General features: G+C 42.2%; 1 protein-coding gene across 1 annotated transcript in view; it reads right to left on the bottom strand.

The window, feature by feature from the left end:
* The window catches only part of VSTM4 (V-set and transmembrane domain containing 4), a 150,913-nt gene extending 127,446 nt beyond the window's left edge, over positions 1-23,467 (bottom strand). Inside the window, exons 1-2 of the mRNA XM_075564174.1 lie at positions 23,341-23,467; positions 2,101-2,499 (exon numbers count right to left, since the gene is read on the bottom strand). Coding sequence (XP_075420289.1) covers positions 2,101-2,499; positions 23,341-23,395 — 454 coding nt within the window. The 5' untranslated portion in view covers positions 23,396-23,467. The remainder of the gene's footprint in view (positions 1-2,100; positions 2,500-23,340) is intronic.
* Between the last annotated feature and the right edge of the window lie 362 nt (positions 23,468-23,829).

The raw sequence follows: 23,829 nt of genomic DNA, 5'->3' as shown, positions 1-23,829 counted from the left end.
TAAAAGCCCCCAATAAAATGTCTTTTTTAAAAAGAGATCAAATTCCCCAGAAAACTATCATTCATAATTTTATACTGTGGAGATGACAAAAAAAGAGAATAAGCATTTCTCATTGATTTTCCAAGTTGATTTGAGGATGTCCAATCTAAAAGCAATACAGCCATCCTGAGGGGCGGTTGGGGGAAGATATCAGTTAACTCCACCACGGCATTTCCTAAGATACGAATCACAATTAAAAATTTGGAGAAGGGTTATATTTTGCTTCATAAAAACATTTCACAGTCAAATAAGCTTAATAAAAGCAGCTTATATTTTATTACATAGATTTAAATTCTGCATAATGCAGTCAGGCTTGTTAATTTGCTTTCAATCAAGCTTAGGTGGCAAATGTTGAGGAGGTGGCTGCTAACTAAAAGGACTGTGGTCTGGTTCCCTCCGTGATTCTGCAGAGAAAAGACCTCGTGATCCACACATAAATGTTACCTATTGGAGAACCATGGACAGTCCTCATCTGTCTGCTAAGCTTACAATGAGTTGGAATTGACTCAAACACACAAGAATGATATAATATGCAGCACAGCTAAATTTCAACATTTTAACCACAGAACTAACTATATTTACCTATGGGCACTAATGTTCTTTGCTTTCTTTGGGGGCAGAAGGGAATGTCTCTCTACAAAAGGAAAACAGGACTACTTTTTAGTCTGGGTTGACTAGAGAAACAAATCCACAGAAAGTCATATGTGTACAAGAGAGAGTTTTAGGTAAAGAGTAATTGTACATTAAGAAACCATCTCAACCCATAAGTATGATGAGCCCATATGTCCAATACAAATCTATAAATTCCTCTTCAGACTCACAAAACACATGCAGTTCCCAGAATTCTCAGAAGGTCATGCCCACACAGAGGTCTCATTGGCTATCTCCAGAAAGACAGGCTACACTCTTAATCCTTAAAATGATACCAGATTAGGTAACTACCAAAAGTCACATCTTGTTCATGTATGTCTGATCTTATGCACAGTAAATATACACTGATAATAAGATGTCAAAAATAAATAAATAAATATTGCCTTTAGACTACTTTAAACTATATAACAGTTTAGCTCAAAAAGTAAAGGTTACCACCCTTGAGAACTGCACTTTAAAAATATATTTCAGTAAATGAACAATAGTTACTTTAAAGGAAAGATGAGAAGTTCGCCAGCAGTAAGTTTAAGTTAATATTAAAAAAAGGACTAAAACATCAATAACGAGTCTACTGACACAATGTGAAGGATGTAACCAATGTCATGTATAATACTTATTGGATTAAAGTATATTTCTTGTGCATTTTACCAAAATATTTTTTTCCTTTTTAAAAATTTATCAAAACAATACCATTATGACCTTTAATATTATATTACATGAAAAATATCAAATTATATTACTTCTCATATTTGGTCACTATCAGTTCTACTTTTTAATTCTTTTGATCACACAATTTGATTTCAACTGTGTTGATAAAATTCAATTCCAAAACAACCCAAGATGTACATAATGGGAAGTCTAAAATTTCTCAAGGTATGTCTTTTAAAATAGAATGTTTGTTATACAAAAAATTATAGCCGTCAAATGTGCTACTTGGTATTTCAGACATTCCAGAAATGCAGCCCACCTTCTGATCTGCATCCAGGAAGGCAGGGCTACTTCTTCTCAGTGAATTTCTCTGTCTAAGCCTGCACTCCTCCTAGACCTGACACATATTCTAAGGCCAAGTCCCCTGGGTTCCAAAAGTCCCAGTCAGAGGAAAAGGCTACACGGCCTTAGTTTGGAGGTGAGCACACAGTCAACTTAGAGTTTCAGACATGAGCTATTGCCCAGATGCTGGGTTGGATAGTGTAAAAGCTAGACTTTGCTTTATTCTAACTTTACATCCTTGTCCACAACACACCTCTGCTCTTATGTCCACATAAAGATCTGTCCTGCATGCCTATGGCCTGACTCAATGACCACGGCCCATAGATGAAACAGAATGTTGCACCTCAGAGCGATCCTGAGGGCCTGCCTTGTAAACAGAAAAGCAATAATCCTTCCCATAGGATTGTCCCCGATCCTTACCTCTCATTTCTGTAGCTGAGGAGCCATTGGACCATGCCATCCACTTATTTCTGTGCTTGCTAATTTCCTGGGCTTTGCAGATGTAATGGCCTTGATCCGTGGACTGGAGAATCAACACCGAGAGCCTGTACAGGGTCCCACGCTGTTCTTCAAGGAAGTGTAGTCTTCGCCTGTTGGCACTACGACTGTAATTCCCATAGTAGTGCACCACTCTAAGCTTCGTCATCTTAATCATCAAGGTCTCCTGGCTGTCAGACAGGGCAAAAAGCCAGCGCACAACTAGCAGGCTGTCTCTCCGTCGCTTCTGGGTAATGTGGCAGTAAAGAGTAGCATTTTCTCCCTCCAGGTAGTCCACCACAGGCCCTGGAGACACAGTGACATTGAGGGCCCAACAGACCTCTGTAGAGAAAAGGGAGGGAAAAGTCATGAATATTGCCAACTTTTTCCATATAGAAATATGCTCTCTTTAGGAGCCTGGGAAACTCTAAGATCGCAAATACCCCTGAGGACCCACACTACAGAAAGGTAGGCTACGGGATGTCCACACACTCACTCTCTGCCTTCCTGAGGACAGAACAATGTAGTTTTCTAGGGTGTGAAAGGAGGCAATTGGTCTACATTGATTCTAAATGCTGGTACCAGGACCCAGACTAATTTTTTTATTAAATCATTTTATTGGGGGCTCATACAACTCTTATCACAATCAATACATCCATCTGTTGTGTCAAAAACATTTGTACGTTTTTTGCCATCATCATTCTCAAAACATTTGCTTTCTACTTGAGCCCCCGGTATCAGCTCCTCATTTTCCCCCTCCCTCCCCACCCTCTCTTCCTCATGAACACTTGATAATTTATAAATTATTATTATTTTGTTATACCTGACACTGTCCGATGTCTCCCTTCACCCACTTTTCTGTTGTCCATCCCCAGAGAGGATGTTATATGTAGATCCTTGTAATCAGTACCCCCTTTTTACCTCACCTTCCCTCCACACTCACAGTATTGCCACTCTCACCACTGGTCCTAAAGGGATCATCTGTGTTTCCAGATCCTATCTGTACCAGTGCACATCCTCTGGTCTAGTCAGAATTATAAGGTAGAATTGGGATCATGATAGTGGAGGGAGGAAGCATTTAAGAACTAGAGGAAAGTTGTATGTTTTGTCGTTGCTACCCTGCACCCTGATTGGCTCATCTCATCCCTGTGACCCTTCTGTAAGGCGATGTCCAGTTACTTACAGATGGGCTGTAGGTCCCCACTCCACACTCCCCCTCATTCACAATGATATGATTTTTAGGTCTTTGATGCCTGATACCTGATCCCTTCTACACCTCGTGGTCACACAGGCTAGTGTGCTTCTTCAATGTGGGCTTTGTTGCTTCTGAGCTACATGGCCGCTTGTTTATCTTCAAGCCTTTAAGACCCCAGACATTATATCTTTTGATAGCCAGGCACCATCAGCTTTCTTCACCACATTTGCTTATGCACACATTTGTCTTCATTGATCATATCGGGAAGGTGGGCACCCACAGATGATTTTTTTTTGTTCTTTGACGCCTGATAACTGGTACCCAAACTAATTTTTAAAATATTCTTTTATAACTAAATTAATTCTTAATGTACCATATATACTCGAGTATAAGCCAACCCAAATATCAGCCAAGGCACCTAATTTTACCACAAAAATTGCATTAAAAATGTGCTGAAAATTTTGCCTTATCCTTGAGTATATATGGTATATATTTTTATGTGCTGGCATTTAAAACTTAAAACATTATACATAAAAAAGGTTTTGAATTAATCTTTTGAAAAATTTTCAGCTCATACCCAATTTCGCCCTGACATTCTCAATGCCCCTGCCTGACATCCCACTAGGAGGTATGAAAGGTTCAGGCTCACAAAAGGACACTGCAGAGAATGCTCCAGAACTACATTTAAAAATAATTTTGTATTTTACATAAAGTAGGTTTACATGTCAGAAAATCAGTTTTATACACAGTAAGTTAAACTATTTATCAAACTGCCTCAATAGTTTGCCCTGCCCACCCCTGCCTTTGATTTCTCTTATTCTTATCGTGGAATACTATCTTCCCCTTAACCCCCATTAATCCCTGGCGACCTTCATCTTCTTTCCATGCTCCCCCATATTAGTAAACAGCAAAGCCTGTTTCCTTTGGTATAAAAACCTTTGTCTTAGTTTTCTTCTTTATAGTGTGGTCCCATACCATATTTTCCATTTTGAGACTGACTAATTTCATTCAGCATAATGTTCTCCAGGGCAATCCATGCCAAGAGATACTTTCTTGTTTCATCATTTATTGCTCAGCCATGAAGTGTGTGTGTGTGTGTGTGTGTGTGTGCGCGCGCGCACACGCGCGTTTTCTAGAGAACACAAACCAGTGACACTCAAATATATGAATAACAAGAAAATGTATAGCAAGCAAGGAATTTATATAAAACAAGTAATCAAAAACATGGCCAAAGTCAAGTCCAAGGGTTAGATGCCAGCTGGAGGCCCTCCAGATACATACAACTGCTGGTCAAATGAGCCCGAAAGTGAAGCAGGAAGCTCGGAATCCAGGAAGCGAGTGCAGTCGCCTAGAGCACTGCCGGCCCCAGAAACCAGGCTCATGATGCAAGCAAGGAGGTAGGCAAGAAGAGCAAAACTGGGCTAGTTCTCCACAGTGTCTTGTATATAAGGGTGGACGCCCCCAAGCAAACATCATCAGGCTGTATTGTGATTCAGAAACTGGACCCTGCCCATACCGTCGCACAGTGTAACCAAGTTGACGCAAAAAATAACTATCACAGGTAACCTTTGCCAACTTGGCACCTATACACAACTCTTTAATAATACATTATCTGCATAAAGACAATAACAAAATCACACTTGCATACAGGATACAACCAACACACAAACAACCAAAATAGCACATCCCACTTACATCTTATATTTCAAATGTGAGAGTTACTTGATACTTAACAATCTGTTAACAGTGACCTATATCTGAAACCTATAATGGTCTCAACATCTTCCGCACATTCTCCCTTCCCTAGACACATTCAGAAAACAGAAAACTACTCAGTGGAGAGCCTCTCTTGTTCTGTTTAGTTGAGAATGAAAACACCTGTGCACCTTTATCAGCCAGCCAACTCATGCCTTTATTTCCCCCCACTAGAATATCCAACGCCTAAATTTCTCATTCCTTTCAATGCAGCAGTGTAAGAAGACAAGGGTATTATCTGAAGTGAAGAATCCCCATTCCAGTTGAGTGCATTCTTAAACAACATCCAATCTAGAGCAGCAACTAGTTCATAGGTTCATAGGGCCAATATCTTCTTCTCATTCACTCGAGTTCTGATCAACTCAGTGTTAGCCTTTCCAAGCTGGGTCAATTGGTACCAGCAGCAACCTGGGGAGTTCACACATAAACTACCCTGCATGTCAGACCGTCTGGCCTCTTCTTGTGTTCTCAGCAGCCCTAGGCCCCTCAGGCTGTCATGCCAATAGTCATGTTCTGCAAAAGCTCTTTAAACTTCAAACCAGACAGCACTTCCTCATTTCTTCACTCTCATCTCTAAGGACCAGATTAATTGGTAGGAGTGACCAAACTAAATCTGCCTCCTTATTGCTGCATTTCCCCCATTTCCACTCAACAACTGAATCCAGAAAATCACCATGTGAACCTAGAAGGCTCCTTTGCGTGCGATAAAGGACATTCTGTGATGGCTACTGGCTTTTCCAGCCTAGCCACATGTAACAGTACCAGCTTACATTCATTCACCATCCAAAAGCCAGTCACCTTTTCAGTCTCTCAACAGTTTGGGGCAGGTCTGAGTGTTGTTTGAAATGCAAATATCCGGAAACTCAAGGTTCTGGGTGAGGTTCAACCTCTATCTACATTGGCTTAAAACAAAAGCTTTTGTTTATTTTTTAACCCCTCTTAATTTCTATCTCCCCTTTTAGAAAATCCAATTGTAAAAACTGGTGGCAGGGTTACAAACTCTACAATCATAACATCCAATATTCATTTCTATCACACATTATGTTTTTAATACTAGGTCAGAGAAATCAATATACATGTGCTAAAGCTGGCTAAACAAATAACGAAAGACAGTCCTTTTGAAACTCTCAACATTCTCGTCTATAGACAGCCGTATTTATACTTGTAGATGTCTTTCCATTGTCTTCTTACTGATTCTCTTTGTAAGGAACTATTTTTTCCCAATCTGCTTTTAGGATTCTCTCGTGCATGATGCTGCAAAGTTTGACTATGTTATGTCCTAGTGATTTTCTTTTGGGGTCTCCATCCAGTTTGGAGTTCCCTCACCTTCTTGCATAGCTATTGTCTCCTCATATATGCTTTGAATTTCCAGGATTCCTTGTACTATTTTCTCCACATATATTTTAATTTCTTCCTGTTCTGAAATTCTAATGGGACATGAGTTGTTCTTCTTGACAGTGTCCCACACATTTTTAGGCTTTATTCAGAATTTTTTACTCTTTTTTGTTGATTGTTCTTCTTGATTACAATCAAGAGATTCCAATCACCAAGCTCATTAATTCTCCCTTTTCATTTAATCAGTTCTATTGCTTTACTCTTTCAATATGCTATCTAATTCTACTATCTTTGTATTCATTTTCTGGATTCCTATTTTGTTGTCATTCTTGCTGTAAGGCTTCTGAATTTCTATTTTCCCAATAGTTCTTTCATTCTTTTTTTACATCTATTTAAAGTACCTGACCATCATTTTTAAAAAAATTTTTCTGGTAATTCCAGAGCATTTTCTTCTTTAGGAAATTCCTTCGGATCAGTGTGCTGGTCACTGTTGTGTCCCTATCATTCCTGTATTTTTATATGGACAAAGAGATTGACTCCTGACTCTGTGAAATCATGATGTAGCTCTAGTAGTAAGAAAGTGCCTGGATTTGTGGGGACAGTTGACTCCAACAAGCGGTGGAGGTAAGTAATAGTAAAAGCCATAAACCCAAACGGGGGGATGCACTGTTTGTTGGGCCCTTGCCCCAGCCCCAGAGAACAGCGGGAGGGGGTATGTCGTCAGCATCTCTTTTGCGCTCTGTGTTGATGGGTTCTCTCCTCGGTCATGGAGAGGCGTGGGCAATTTGTAGCTACAGATAGAGATGACCTGGCATCTTCCTATGAACCTGTCGATTTAGGGGGAGAAAAGTCTTCTTTTGTTGTTTGTTTGTTATTCACCAGGATTAAGGGAGTGATATGGGAGTGAGCGGGCACCATCCTTAGTTTTAGACGCTCGGGTTCAATGAGGAATCAAAGTTTCACACGCAAAAAAAAGAAAATAGAAAATTAAAATTGACTTTCCCACTCCGAAGACTCTATAGTCCCAACCACTTGCCAACCTGTGGACCTGTATTTCCCCAGAGTACACAGAATCCCTAGAGACATAGGGTTGGTCAGACCCCATTTCACCCACCTCCCAGGACTGTTATAGTTGCCTCTTCTCCCTTTTCTATCCATACCCACTCTCTCTTCTCTTCCAAGATTCTAGGCACCTGGTTCTTCTTCCATCTTGATTTTCTCTGCATGTTTTATAAAGGAATCGTGTCATGCATGTGTCCGGTTGGCCATCTTGACCTGGAACGCAGAACTACTTTTTGTTCGATCCCTTCCTTACATGTGTACAAGGCAGAAATCCATGCACCGACCCTTCTAATACACAAGCAGATATACCTGGGGCACCCCCAAAATCAAATAGGGTGCCTGTATCTCAGATGTCAAAAAGTCACCAAAGTTTTGTTCTTCAATGAAGCAAGATGTACAGATGAAAAAGATATCAAACCATGAGCACTGGCAAACAGTCTTTCAGTCAACCAAGGGGCGGGAAAGAGAAGAATATCGTGTACAAGGTCATCTTCACGGTGAGGAGCACACCAAGAAGGTCAACACGAGGACAAGGAACCATTCTTTGTATGGCGCCACTACTGATTCATTACGTACTCCGAGAGAGATGATTTGTGGGTGTTTTCGTTGTTCTCTCTGAGGAGTTTGGTAGTCGCCTATTAGGCAAAAAGCAAAAGCGGAGTGAGGAAAGGCTCCAGTCTACCCAGTGAGAAACAGGAACGGTAAAATGGCAGGTCAACTCATCCTGAATAAGAAGAAACTTAGACCAAAAAGGGAATTCCCTAATGTTGGCACGGATGCGCAATGAGCACTTGTAGCCTTTGTCTCATCACAAAGTAATGAGCATTGCAGTCAGCTTATAAATCTGATTACAACAGAGGGAACTGTGGGAAGGAACATGCAGATAACGGTTTTAGTAGATAAGATGACTGGCTCTCAATAATTAAAGAGGCAGAGGAAAAGGGGTATAAAGACTCATAATTTGTTCCTTAGTGGGACTCTCCTCATTGGTAATGAGTAGCCCATTCTCCCGCTAGAGAACATACTTTACTAATAAACTTTGCTCAAGAGTGCTATTTCAAACTACGTGTGAGTGCTAGGTTCTAGGGTGGCAAACTCCACCTGGTGTGACTTCACTCCCACCCTTTCTATTCTTTGGAATGACTCTGGCCAGACAAGGCAATTCGTCACACTGCCTCCCTGCCCTCACTTCCTTCCCTACTGCCCTCCCCAATAAAAAGTCCACCGAAGATCCCTAACTTCACATCCAGAAATTTGCTTTTACTATGTAAAATAATCTATTCACAGGTAATGGATATTAAAACTTAGACATATTTGGGGATCGTTATTCAGTGTCTCACCTCATGATAGTCTTTTGCCACCTTAAAAGAAAGAGTCAAAAATAAATGCAGAAAAGAATGATGATGAAATGGACTTCAAGCTCCTTATGGGCAGAAATCAAAGTATTATATAGCTGTAGTGATGAGAGGAAGAGACGGGTCAGAGATCCTTAGGAAGTACTTGCGGTTCAATAGGACCTCAAGAGAAGTGTGTGCTTTCTAGTGTCCACCTCACTGTTGACAATCACACGAGAAAAGAAGTACTAGCCCTTCACCATCACCCTGCATCCTAACCACCACATTCCAGAATAAATCAGCAAGCAGACTTCAATCCAGGGGACCAACTCCTGAATCCTAAGGTTCTCGCTGAAGTCCACCCCTGGCAAGCACCGACACAGTCTTACCACAGCAAGTAATTCCAGGTCAATAAGGTCTCATGGCTAGCAAGCAAGCAGAATGGCAGAAACACAGCTTCCAGAATCACAGTCCATCCCATACGTCCCCTAGGGTCCCTCGCTCGAGTCAAGATTTAAGGAAGGGCAGAAAATGAAGCGAGATGGGTGGACTAACTGCACTCATCACCACCACATGCAGGAGCAGATATTTATAGTGACTAAAACCAAGAGAATGTGCCCCATGCCCAGCTCTCATGGGAGACCAAATTCCATACTGGAGGCAGAGCAGTACCTCTGCTGTTTCCACAATCCCTTACTGGAGCTCTTGTAGAAATGGGTGAACTAACTGAACAAACGCTCCAAGATGAACTTCCTGTTTTATTTTGTCTACATGCTTTTCTGCCTTAGTTTCAACCTAGAGTCTCTTGCATGTGTTTCTCTGCACAGAAAGACTCATGTTACTGCACTGGATAGTGCCTCAACACCAGGAATAGGTGGTATGGGTTAAAATTGAGATGACTATGGTCCCCACAGAGTCATAACGTTTTTTCCAGGAGACACAAGCTCTTTAGGTTGGAGATTCTCAGCAACTGCTGGAGGTTTCCTAGTAAAGCCGATGCTGTAGGTAATGCTCTCAGGAGATGGACACTTTTAACGCCCTAATGTGGTTCATATGCTCATATCTCTGGAAGATGGCACACCACAGCAAGAGGCAGGAGAGAAAATGCAGTCAAAGATGCGACACCCAGCAAGCATATGCTGAAGGTCTGTCCACTTAAATATTAAGAGAAAATTATACACATCTGCCCCACTACAATGTCAGGTTAATGAAAGCTCAATAGAGAGAACCCCAGCAGGAATCAGAATGAGGGGAACAACTCAATGGACAGCTGCAGCCAAGTAGAATGCAGGATGAGGGCTGGGAAGGAAGAGTTCAGGCCTTTAATTTTTGTGTCTCAGACAGAAGGACCTGCACTCACCTATAGGGAAGAGGCGCAATCTGAGTAAAAATGGGTCCATGCTGAATCCCAGGTCCCTCCTCACACCAGCTGTGTTAGTCTGGATTGACTAGAGAACCAAATTCATAGACACTCATATGTGTGTAAGAGAGAACTTTTTACAACTTTAAACAATTGTACATTATGAAAATATCACAGCCTAGTCCAGGTCAAGAAGATAAATCCGATTTTAGTCCATTTGTCCGTTACCAGTCCACAAATTCTTCTTCAGACTTACACAGCACATGCAATGAGTGGGTGGAAAGTTTTGTGGATCTAGTGGTGGTGGAAGCATCTCAGCCCTGGTGTCGGTCTCCATGTAGCTCCTCCAGTTCCAAGGCTGCCATCAGCTGTAGCTCCATGTGGCTTTTCAGCAGGAATGTCTCCCAGGGAGTGTGGGTGTGTCCCACCTTCAGGGAGCTACTTCTCCTTATTGCCTCCAAATGAGGTCATCAAGCAGTAACCTGATTGATAGGTTAAACTCCACCCATCCACTCTTAATAGTTTCAAGTTGACAACAGATTATGTAACTACCACACCAGCTAAAAAAGGAAGCTATCTTAGTCGGGCAGATTCTTTCCTGCCTTGTCCTCTTGTGGTTAGAAACAGTAAAATGAATTTCCACTTAAAGTGACAACGTGACAGAATAGACCTGCCCACCAAGTTCTCTAGGCTGTGCCCTTTACAGAAAGCAAAGCAAGTCTGGTGGCACAGTAGTTAAAGCACTCAGCTACGAATGAAAAAATCAGAGGTTCATCAAACCCACCAGTGCTCTAAGGGAGAAAAATACGGCAGTTTACTTTCAGAAAGATTACAAACATGGAAACCCTTTGAGATTTTTCTATTCTGCATATATAGAGTTATTATACATTGAAATCAACTTGATAGCAATGAATTGTGTTTTATTTTGATTTCTGAATTTTTATTCAGAAATTTAACCAGAAAATTTTAATTTTCTCTCCAGAACTACTCACAATTCTCCTTCATCATCCATTTGGTTACAGTGTGTGTTCATCCACTGTGTCATCAACGCTCCTTCTTTCTGAAGCACAGAGAATTGTTGAAGGCACTCTGATCTGATCTGAAGACTGTATTCCAGGAACCAAGCTGAACAGTAGGGTCTTTGGTCTCCTGCAATCACCAGCTTATGATTTACTCAGTTCATTTATTCATCCAACAAATAATTGTTGAGCAACACTTGATATTGGAGCTTGGAATCCAGTGGATACAGCAGTTGTGAATCAGAAAAAAAAGATGTTTAAGTCTGTAGCTACCAACAGTTTCAAGTGCCACGGAAAAAATATACTTAAGAAAATCCTGGTTGGTTCTAGATCTATTCTATGCATCAGGAAAGAGACCCTGAGAAAATGGCCATGACCTAAAGGTTGAGTTTGGCAGGGTAAGGTGAAATTCCTAGGAGAGAGCCTCACAGCAGGCCTGGTGTAGTCTAGGAAGGGAAAGCTTACTGCCCTTTAGAGAGCCACACTGTAGCAGTTACATAATCTCCTGTCAATTTGAATGAAGGGGTGGAGTCTAGCCTGTCAATCAGGTCAAAGCAGATGAGGCCTCTGAGTGAGCATAGCCTTCTCCTGAGGATTCTGGGAACTCCTATCTTTCTCCCTGGAGGCAGTACACACACTCTCTCTGCCTGACATTCCTGTTGACAATCCACATGGAGACACAATGATGGAGCCAGAGCCCTGGAGCTGGAGGAGCCACATGGAGACCCATGCCAGCACTGAGATGCTTCCACTGCCACTGGATCTACAAAACTTTCCACCACTGGCCTGTGATCTTCCTGCATTCAGTATCATTGTATGGCTGTATGAGGCTAAAGAGGAATTTATGGACTAGTATTGGACATATGGACTACTGTCGGACTTATGGACTTGATCTGGACTAGGTTGGGATGTTTCTCAATATACAAATGCTCTTTTATATAAAGCTCTTTCTTATACACATGAGTATCTATGGATTTGTTTCTAGTCAACCTGGACTAACACATGCACCACGACTCAGACAACCACCCCTATCTGTACATAGGAATATGTCCCCATTCCAATTGAGTGCCACAAGACGAACTCTGAAGGGAAATATGAGAAAAATGAGCAAGGAAGAGACTTATCAAGGCACAGAAATGAGAGGCTCTGTTGAAATAAACCCCTTTCCTTTAACAAGTACATGCTCTGGTCCTGACATCCCTCAGTTCTGTGCCCGGACCTGGGCTTTGGGAGGCTCACAGCTTAAGTCTCATGTGCCAGGAGACACATTCACAGTGTCATGTGGGAGGCTCTGGGAGGCTCAGTGCCTTCATATGAAAATGAGAGGGGAAAGATCTTGCATGGGAATGTAAGGCTCCAGTGGGAAATGTTGGGTTCATTTGTTTGTTTGTTTTTTAATACCAGCATTGCTTTGTATGTCTGGCAGACGGGGAGTTAGACAAAAGAAAGTGAGCTGGAACTTGAGTCAACCCCAAATTTAGGTTAGTCTCTGCTTATCTATATAAATAAGCTTTAGTAACTTGAACAAAGGGTCAAATGTTTTCATCTTGTAATGTATCCCATAAATTGTATAACCAGCCAAACTTATCAGGAGTCCTTAAAGTCCCATGAATGAGTTAAGGGGTCAAAATCTGCCTCACCTTTCAATCATGTGAAAATGACTAACCCAACTCTGAAAACAGTCTGAGAAGATATTCAGACAGCCGCCGCGTAGAGTATGATCTACTCAACAAGAAGCACAGAAGGGAGAGCAACTTCCAGACGCAGGGGACACAGGCCACCCCCCAACAGAAGGAAGGTACTCCACCTCACCAGGCTAGGAGGCAGACAGACGGAAAATGGGCCTCTCCATTCTCACCCGACCAGTGGTGTCCTCTGTGCCCAATATCCCCCTTTTCCCTGAAAAAATTGCCATATTTGTTTTAGTGGGCCAGAAACTTCTACGTTTCAAATAAGCAAAAATTTTGTTCTTGTTAGGATGATCTGAATTCATAACAAGTTAATTCCTGAAAGAAATACAGCTGGGTGTCTTAAGACCTCATGGCACTAGCAGCAAGTAGTTATGGAGCAGAAAACAAAGATGTTTGCAGACACAACCTATGAGATGATGTATTTACATTAAGCACATCCCCTAAAATTTTTTGTCATTTAGAGCACACATGCCCCTTTCCCTACTGATCAAAGTTAACATTTGCCGGGTGTTAAGTATAAGACAAACTCAGTTATAAGTGCCTTAGATACAATTCTTCAATTTATCTTTATACTACGCACATGCTCATTTTATGGGTGAAAGATTGAGGTACAGAGAGCCTAAACAACTTCGTCACGTGCAGACGGTATGCAGCAGAGCGACAATACAAACCCAACCAACCTGGCTCCAAGGATCATTCTTAACTGCTTAATACTCTAGACTACAACTAACCTTCAGTAAATGTTTTGACCACTAAGGTCCCGCTCTGTCCCAATAGAGAAATAGAAGAGTGTGGCAATTAATCCCATCTGACCATGGACTGGGTTGTTAATAGCATTGATACCATGCAGAATGCAATGGGAAGTGGATCGTTGGAGATGAAGTTGGGTTGAAACTTAGAATTCTATCAATATATCTCCATTTTGAGCCATTTATATTTGGTCTAGTTTTTAATATCTTCTGCTTTCTTTTCAATTGGGGTTTTTAGGTATTTTATTTTGTTATTATGTTTGTTTAATTTTTTCTGTATATGAAATCGAAGATAGGTAAATCTATAGAGACAGTAACTAGATTAATGTTTCCTTCGGGATGTGGCAGAGGAGGTTGGGGTGGGGGAAACTGGGGAGCTAATAACGAGGAGCACAAGAATGAAGAAAATGTTCCGAAACTGATTGTGGTGATGATTGTACAGCTCTTCTTGATGTGACTGAGCTATTGAAATGTATGATTTGTGAATTACATACCAATAGAGCTGTTTTAAAATGGGAGTCTGCGTGGCTATCATGAGCGTGTACAGAGCATCCCATGAGGATCACACCGAGGACTTCTGTGTGAAATGGTGAAGGGGGAGGGCATACAGTTTCAGTGACTTCTGGAAAAGTCCGAGGTTGCTATTCTCCAGGTGGCTCTCAGCAAAGCCACAGTGGGTCAGAAAGGAGCTCAAATTCTAAGCTTTAAGTTTCTAGAGTTATTCTCAGAGCATGAAAGAGGTGCTCTGAAGCCCCTGCAAATAAGAAGGCTTGGAAGAGGAAAAGCCACAGTCAGGCATACCTGTGGAGCTCTCTGGATAGGTGAGGACATTGCTTTGGACTGAGTTGTGTGGTCCGCAAAATGTGTTCCAGGTCCTAATCCCTATAATGTGCACACCTAGCTTCATAGCAGAACCATTCCCTATACTAGAATCATGGAAACAACCTAAGTGCCCACCAATGGATGAGTGGATAAGCAAAATGGAATACTCCACAGTGATAAAGAAAAATAAGCTCCAAAATATTTGGGGACATAAAGAAACCTGGTTGACACAATTTTGAGCACAATAATTCAGTTACATAAAAACATTGTCTGACTTCACTCGTATGATGAGAAGAGAGACAATGTTAATAAATTTACAGAAACTTACATTCACTCATGGTTACTAGGAATTGTGGGGGTGGGAGGCAGATTCCCTCTCTACACAGTAGATATGCTATTTCTCCGGATGGACAGGTAACACCAAACAAGATTAAAGTGTAGACAGTTTGGTGAAGGTGAACAATATCACCAAAAAAGAAAGGCTTCAAACTGCTTCAGCCCAATTCAATTTGGCCAACAAATCCACATCACAACAGACCTAAATTCTTAAAATAAGAGTAAACTAGAACATAAAGGAACACACTGGGGCAAAGCCGTGCTAGCAACATAAACCCCCACTTAGAAACCAAGCACTGCACATGCAGCATGCTGACCAAATCTACTGACGAGATGAGTCAAAACAGCAGTCCCTGGCTCAAATATGGCTGCCAACTAGAATGAGTGTAAGTCTCCACAATCCTGGCAAAAATCCACTATCAAATATGAGGTTCCAGGAAGGGTTCACCATGCCTCTTCCAAGTCTCTCATTTGAGGGCTTTGGCCCAGAAAATGTCCCATTCCAGTTATAGTCCTGGATTACCTAATTTAAAAAAATTGAGTCTGTTTGGTTCCACTTCATCAGTCAGGAGTGAATCAGTTCAAAGCAAATCAAGGCCCTGCTGAAACACAGGAAAGACCGGTTGGTAATTGCTGGGGCATCTATCATTTTGAAACACCAGCAATCAGATGCATAAATACAGGCCTTTTCTTCTATCTCATTTTCAATTTCTTGAAGGTCTCTCATGTATGCATGTCTATAGATATACATATACCCACTACTGTTGAGTTGCTTGCAACTCATAGCAACCCTAAAGGATATAATAGAGTAGGTTTCAAGGCTGTAATCTTTAAGGAGGCACACTTGTATATCTTTCTCCTAAGAAATGGCTGGTGAAGTAAGTGGCTGGTGGCTTTGAGCCAAAGGCCTATTAGTAAATATCTGAGAGCTTAGCCACTAAGCCACGAGGACTCTCATATGTTTTTTGGTGTGTATATATGTGTGTATCTGTTACATGCATACATATTACATGCATGCATATATTACACATATATGTATATTACACATCTATGAATATATTACACATGTCTATTATGTGCATGCATATATATTACACATCTATGTGACTGTATAAATATATACTCATATAGGATATCCGCAGGTTAAGAACGTCTCACTTACATCCAGCTAGTACTTAAGGAAAACTGTTATAAAGCTTTTAAGTTAAATACAATGGTTTGTATGAGCAAATATAGGTAGCCTGTGATATTAAAACATTGAGTCACATTGGATTGGGGTGAGTCAATCTGTGCTAATTTAAGTAGGTTAAGTAGGTTCTGTGTTTTTAAAATATTGTCCATTTCATATGAGTTTCAACTTGTTGGCATACAGGCTTTCATAATATTGTATTTGTATCTTTTTTATTTCACATGGTTCTGTTGTGATGCCACTCCTTGTATTTCTTAATTTTGATATCTAACACTTGTCTTTCTTTTCAGTCTGCCAACATCCAGGTGGATGGCAAAAACCGTAATCATCTTGCTTCTGCTTGCCCAAATCTCATTTCTTTAGCTGCAAAACTTCTGGGAAGAGTAAAGAATAGACCTAAATGTGGGAAACAGGATGGGGAAAAGGCTGGATATGGCCAGATTCTCCACGCTCATAATTACAGGGTAGAGAAGGCTGGCTGGTGCAGGAAGGCCTTCACCTTTGTAAGCTAGCAATGACTCCCAATCACATTCTCCATACTAAAAATCATCCCCACAATATTCCCCCATAATAATGCTACTTTAAAGATGCCTCTTACAAGCATATGGCTGCTCACTATATGCCCAGACAATATCTAGCTCTAAGAGTAATCAGGTTCTATTGTCCATCCCACTCAAAGCACAGCCCACTCCCTCCTGATACCAATCACAGGCTGTTCCCCTAGAGAGAGTCCAGGAGCATCCAAGGTTGAACTAGCTCAGGGACATCCAAGGTTGAGCCGCCAAATTAACCCTAGTACCTGCCCACGCTGTTACATATGTGCCTCTAGTATCTGCCCACTTTGTTACTTATGTGATTGACGTGGCTTGCAAGCCTGATGATTATATAAACCTAATGGAAAATACATTCTCTCTCATGATCCTAATTTCAGATAATGTGAGAACCATGGACGAGTTGTCTGTCTTTATTTTACAATTGCATACACCATCCTGAGGACCCTTTCAATTGTGGGGCCAGAACCCACACTGAAAGAGAATTTTTCCTCCTCTTTTTTTTAATAACAATCTTTCCCACCTATTTCTTCTTTCTTTTTTTATTTCAAACTGCTTTTGTTTTTCTCATTACTTTTTCTTTATTCCTTCTTTTCCTCTTTCTTCTTCTTTCTCACTTCTTCCTTCTTTTGTTTTGTGATTTTTATTATTCTGTTCCAACACCACTTGGCAGAGTCAACTACCCCTACAAGGCTAGCAGCAATTCCAACCTCTACAGGTGTGCCATGTTGCCATGCTGATAGCAGTCAGTACCAGTCCACACATACGTGCACCAGAAACAAGTGAACAATACCACGATCCAAAGGAATTTTCTGAAGGAAAAAATACTTTGTAAATATATGAATACTAATATAGAATTATACAACACCTCTGTGGCATATGGTTACACACTGGGTTGCTAACCAGTCAGCGCTTTCACACTACCAGCCACTCTGTAGGAGGAAGATGCGGCTTTCTACTTCTGTAAAGAAGAAGAACCCACAGGTGCAGTTTTAACCTGTCCCATAGGGTGTCTATGAGTCAGAATCAACTCAATAGCAGGGATTTGGGTTTAGAGTTTTTAAATAACAGAGTAATAGAAATTTGAAAAATGACAAGTTAAATTAGTGAGCTTAAAAATAATTCTCTCAATTCCAAACTACAAAGAACAATCAGCAATCAGAATAAATTCTAAGAAGTATGTGGAACTCTATAAAGATTCTACAAATTAAGTGTGTCTCACTGGGTGTATTATGTTGGGTTGACTTATGAAACAAATCCAGAGACACATTGCTGAGCGGAGCTTTCAAAGCCACGATTTTCCCACTAGGCGAGCATTCAGCAAATCACTCTTGGAGTTAGTGCACCTAGTGGCATTGCCTGGGAAAGTTTTCTCGGGTCACAGTGAATTGTTTCATAAAAGCACATTTGCTCAAACCTCACTTTTTGTGATGGCGGGTTTAAAAGAACAACCTGTGACTATGAAATTTTGTTTCCTGCTTAGGAAAAATACGTCAGAAATACCTTGTGATATTGAACACAGCTTACAAGGATGGGGCTATGGGAAATATTCAGTGTATGAGTGGTTTTCTCAGTTTAAAAAAGGTGAAATGATGATTGATGACAAACCTTTTTCTGGACATTGACAAAATTTGTGCACTTGTGCTCAAAGACTGACAACAGATCATTGAAGAGATGGGGGAGTTTTCTGGACTATCTTTGAGCTTGGCTCAGTGAATTTTAACAGAAAATTTGGAAATGAGAACTGTCACTATAAAATTTGTGCCTCAGGTTCTGACTGACCAGCAAAAAAAGCATCAGGTGGAAACAAGCCCTGCTTTGAAAGAACAGCTCCTAAGTGACCCAGACACTTTTTCCAAGGTGAAGAGGCTTGGTGCTATTCTTACAAACCTGAAAGTAAACACCAATCAAGCCAGCGGAAGATACCATTGTCACCTGCTCAAAAAAGGCTCATCAAGTGAAATCAAATCAAAGGTCAAGACAATGCTCATTTGTATTTTTTTAATGTGAGAGAGACAGTGCAAGTTCCTTACAGGAGGTCCGAATGTTCATCAAACCTTCTATTTAAAGCTTCTGAAAAGATAGCATAATAATGCATGACGACAACAAAGGCTTGATTTGTGTCAGAAAGGGGACTGGTTTTGCCACCAGGACAATGCACCTGCTCACACAGCCATCTCAGTGTGCCAGTTTTGGCCAAAAGAAAAACCAGCCTGCCTCTCTTGTCCCATGCACCTTACACACACCTGACCTTGGTTCGTGCAAATTCTTTTAGTTTCTGTAAATGAAGACAGGCATGGAAGGACAGTGATTTGACGATATAGAAGAAGTGAAGAAAAATGAGTGAGGTGCTGTCGGCCATCCAAACAGATGAGTGTGAAAATGTTTCCAAGAACAGAATCGCAATTTGACAAATGGATTAAATATAATGGAGAGTACTTCGAATGTGATAACGTTGCTTTGTAAAAAAAAGAAAAAAATCAAATACATAGCTTTGAAAAAACATTCCAGTTTTTTGTAGTACACCCTCATATATCAGGAAAACATCCCAACCCAGTCCAAAACAAATCCGTATGTCTGATACTAGCCCCAAAGTCCAATTCTTGCCATAAATGCCTTTTCAGACCCACGCAGTCACAGGCAATGATGGAGAATGCAGGAAGATCGCAGGCCAGTGGATGCAGAATATTGTGGATCCAATGACAGTGGAAGCATCACAAGGCTCTGGCAAGTCTCAGCCACATGACTCACCAGCAGGAAAAAGGCAGAGGGAGAGGACGTCCCCTGAATCCTCATACAAAGGCCATGCCCACCAGGGACATCGTCAGGCTCTGACCTGATTGACAGCTCGACTCCACCACTTTACTCTTAATACTCTCTAGTTGATAAGAGATTATGTAACTACCACACTGGGAATCCAGAAAAGGAGGAATCAAAAAATCTACAGAGAAAATAGTACAAGAAATCCTGGAAGAAAATTTCCCTAACAGCATAAAAGAGAAAATATAATAATACAAGAAGTTGAGAGAACCCCAAACAAGATGAACTCCAAAAGAAATACACTGCAGCATATTGTATTTAAATGTGTCAATATCAAAGGACAGAAGTCTGAGAACTGCTAGCGATCAAAAGAAAATCACCTACAAAGGAAAAGCAGTAAGAATTTGCTCAGACACTTCAGCATGATCTAGTGGGTAAGAAAACAATGGAACGCACACACACAAACGTGTGTGCCTATGTCTCTAAAAAAATCAAGGGGAAAAACTGGCAATCAAGAATCTTATGTCCAGCAAAATCACCCCTTGTACTAGACAGGGTTCTCTAGAGAGATAAAACCAGATTGCTGATAAACATATATATAGATATAGATATATACCACAAGAAATGAACTGTTAAATTATATACAGATAGATATATAGATAGCACAAGAAATGAACAGTTAAATTATAAAGCAGTACAAATGGCTCAGTGTGACGCACTCCCGTGAGAGAGTTGTGAAACACTGGCAGTCCTTCAAGTCTTGAGGGCCGTCAGGTAGTCCTCTATATATAGAGAGAACTAGGCTATCCCAGCACAGGCAGCAAACAGCAAGGCAGGTCATCAACCATCAGCCAGGTCACCAACTGTCAGTCCCCAGCTCGAGATATAAATTTCAATCGTGTGGTCTTAAACAGGCCTCAATTTACAGCAACACAGTCCACAGGCTAGGCGTCCCACAGGTAGTGTACCCTCTAAATTGAGGCACAGAACAAGCAAGGCAGCCACACACTGGTCCGATGATTAAAGAGAGACAAGAAAGGCGAGACTCACCAAGCCATTTATCTCCTTGCCCTTCAATTAATCCCACTTGTGTTTATCAGCCAGGCTGGCACAGTAAACTATGTCACCCCTCAAATATGAGGTATAAATCCTGATAAGGAGAAAATGAGAACCACCCTCCCAGTGGGGGGGGGGGAAATGACTACCAATCCTTCTATAGACCCCAAGGGGAGAATATGCCTGGTACTATGTTCCTAATAGAGCACACTGGACTGAGATGCTGCACAGCCCCTTGGAAATCAGGCCATGTGCCATAAAGTACGGGGATGCTGAACCCTGGGTTTTAGAGTTGGACAATATTCTCCAAAGGCTACACCAGAGGAATATGATCTGGAAATCCCCCTAGGTGAACTTGGCTGTACCTCAAATGCACCTGGAACCCAAGGGCTTAAAGCTAAAACTATATGACATAGGAAGAAGCAGAAGACAATTAAACCAAGAATACTGAATTGTTGGTAGGTAGACTACCATTTACTACTTCCTACTTCAATGTCCTACTTGCCTTATTAAAATGTGTATTAAGATATGGCAGACCTGGGCCTGACATTGCCATGGAATATTATTGTAAGTTTTGCCTGACCACCAACTCTCATCACTGTGTATATAGTATCCAGGCATCTAAAGATCTAATCTATACAAGTCAAGAAGCCATGTATTATAATTTGTATCCAGCCTACACTGTTTTGACCTCCTTTTCTTAATTATGTTTTAAATACATGATCAGGGGCTAAATCAATGGCAGTATAAATATAAGGACCTTATTTTCCAAGAAGGTGATTGATAATGTTCTCTAATATAAAATAACAAAGATGTCTCCACAGTGAACCAGAAGCATATATAAAACATAGATGTAGGAATGGATTTGGGGCTCACACTTCATCCTAGCTCCAATCTAAGAATAATTAGTTCTTACAAATTAATGAACCTGCTCAACAAGTGCCTTCATGAAAGAAGCACACCAGCCTGTGGTCCAAGGACTATAAATAATATAATCCAAATCTGAGAGAATGGTATCAGAGCTTAAATTGTGAAATTCTGGTTTGCAGAAGGCTTTAGATGACAGTGGAAACCCAAAATCCATGTGCAGGATCTACACATGGGATGAGCCCCCAGTGATTTCCCTGACTATAATCAAGGGACGAGAATAGTACGGTTATCAGATAGAGAGTATTGTAGAGATGATTACAGATTAAAATGAAAACTATGACACATTTTGTAATGACACATTTTGAGTTTGCTCTGGTTTTTAATATTTTCTTTCATTTCAAACTGGTTTATTTCTGCTGTATTGTGTTATTGTTTTGATAGCCTTCTTCACTCTGTTATGTATTTTTCTATGTTTTTCAGTACAGGAAACCCTGGATGGGAGAATCTATGGAGAGAATAGCTAGATTTAGGGTTCCTCAGGGGTACAGCAGAGGAAGGTGGTGGGTAATGGAAGCCGATAGCAAGGAGCACAAGGAGGAAATGTTTTAAACTGATTATGGTAACTATTGAGGAAGTACAGCACCCTTCTGGAGTTGACTGAACTATTGAATTGTATGATGTCTGGATTATGTCCAAATAAAATGGTTTGGTTTTTTTCATGTAGTTGCTCTTGCAATTATTACTTTGAAATGTTGTGTTGATTACATAAAACCGCATGTCTCACATGATTGAACCAGCAGGCACCTAGGGGACTAAGATGAGCCCTTCAAACTCACAAACTCGCTGTCATGAGCAGAGGATGACTCATGGTGACACAACAGGGCACACTGGACCTGCCCGCTGTGGGTTTCCAAGGCTGTAAATCTTTGAGCAGAAAGCTTCTTCTTTCTGCCACAAAGTGAGCCCTTTTCACTACCCGAGAGCTAATGCCAACTCAGTGACCTTCTAGAAGAGGGTAAAACTGTCCACGTGAGTTTCCGAGACTGTAGTTCTTTATGAAAGTAGAACCTCTCGTCTTTCTCCTTCAAGGTGAGTCCTTCCCGCCACTATCAAGTGGAGTTTGACTCATAGTGTGGCCCATGAGTTTCCAAGACTATTGACAGAAAGTAAATAGAGGTGGAAAGCCCTGTCTTTCTCCCACAGCAGCTGGTGGTTTCAAATCCTGCCCTTGCAGTTAGCACCTCAAATCTTAACCACACCCCAGCGCTCGAATGTGAGTCCTTAGTATTGTTTTTTATCATTACAATCATCCTACCAGCATGATCCTGTACCCCTGAGACAACTGGGGAATACGGGCAAAGTTCTTCAGCAACTTCAGAGAGAGCAGTAAATCGTCAGTGGAAGTCAATGTGGGCAGAAATGTTACCCCTAGAACACGCAGGAGTGAGGGGGACATGAGTCTCTTGTCAAAGCCCCTTTCGTCCCATTTCTGACACCCTCTTTCCAAGCTTCTTCATCCTAAAGCACCCAAGAACAAGTTCCCAATTTAATCAGTGCGGATCCAGCCACTCAGACTCCATCTTCTAAGTACTTTCCAATCAGAGCACAGCCAGCCAGCCAAGAAGTGACGGTTCTGACTGTCGAGAAACACAAACCCAAGGGTCTTGCATCCCAGGCGAAATCTTCCAAGCCGAGAACTGCGCACAGGGCAGGCAAGCCGAGCCTCAGAGTTTGTGCAGGAACGCCAGAGCACTGGGGTGCGCGAGCAGCGGCCCCACCGCCAGCATCCGCACAAAGTTGGTCTGAAGTCCCAGCTTTGCGTGCCTAGGACCCAGAAGGGCCCGCCGAGGGTGACAGGACGGATGTGAGCTGGCAGCAGCAGAGGCGGCGGCCTGACAGCAGAGCTGCTGTGGGGCTCCATCTGCGGGGCCCAGCCCCCTCCAGATGGGCAACGCGCCACTTTCCAGGGCCCCCACCCTCGGCTCCAGGCCCCAAGCGCGGCTGGCCCGGGAGCCCCCGCCGGGGCCGGGGGATGGGCAGGAGACCTGGGCCTCAGTGCCAGCTCTTGGTGACCCCCGCCCGTTCCCGCTCCTGCTTACCCGGCGCCAGGGGCCCTGCCAGCAGGACGGCTGCCGCCCAGGCCAGGAACCGCATCTCCTCCGCACAACTCCGCACTGTGACGCAGCCCCGCGGGCGCCCGGGCTGGGTCCGCCCCAGGATGCCGCCCCGGCCCGCCCCGGCCCGCCCCAGGATGCCGCCCCGGCCCGCCCCGGCCCGCCCGGCCCCGCCCAGGCCCCGCCCAGGCCCCGCCCAGGCCCCGCCCCCTCTGGAGAGCAGCGCGTGCTCCCGGGTCCTGCAGCCACAGGACCACCGAGAGTGGCCCCCAGGAGGCGCACAGTTGATTTCACTCTCCTTTTCATGACCACTCCCTTGTCTCAGAGGAAATACTGAGACTTTGCAAAGTGCTCACCTCAGCCAGAGGTGACTACGTCCACAAAATGTGTCCCGTGTTGTGTGTGACGCCTTGTGAGGGTGCAGGTACCGCGAGGCCCCAAGATTAGATGGAGTAAAGGGAAGTCCAGGGAGGA

The sequence above is a fragment of the Tenrec ecaudatus genome, chromosome 12 (genome assembly GCF_050624435.1).
Source record: "Tenrec ecaudatus isolate mTenEca1 chromosome 12, mTenEca1.hap1, whole genome shotgun sequence".
In the NCBI taxonomy this organism is placed as follows: Eukaryota; Metazoa; Chordata; class Mammalia; order Afrosoricida; family Tenrecidae; genus Tenrec; species Tenrec ecaudatus.
Note: the sequence above shows the minus strand (reverse complement) of the source record. Positions and strands in the feature narration are given on the sequence as shown.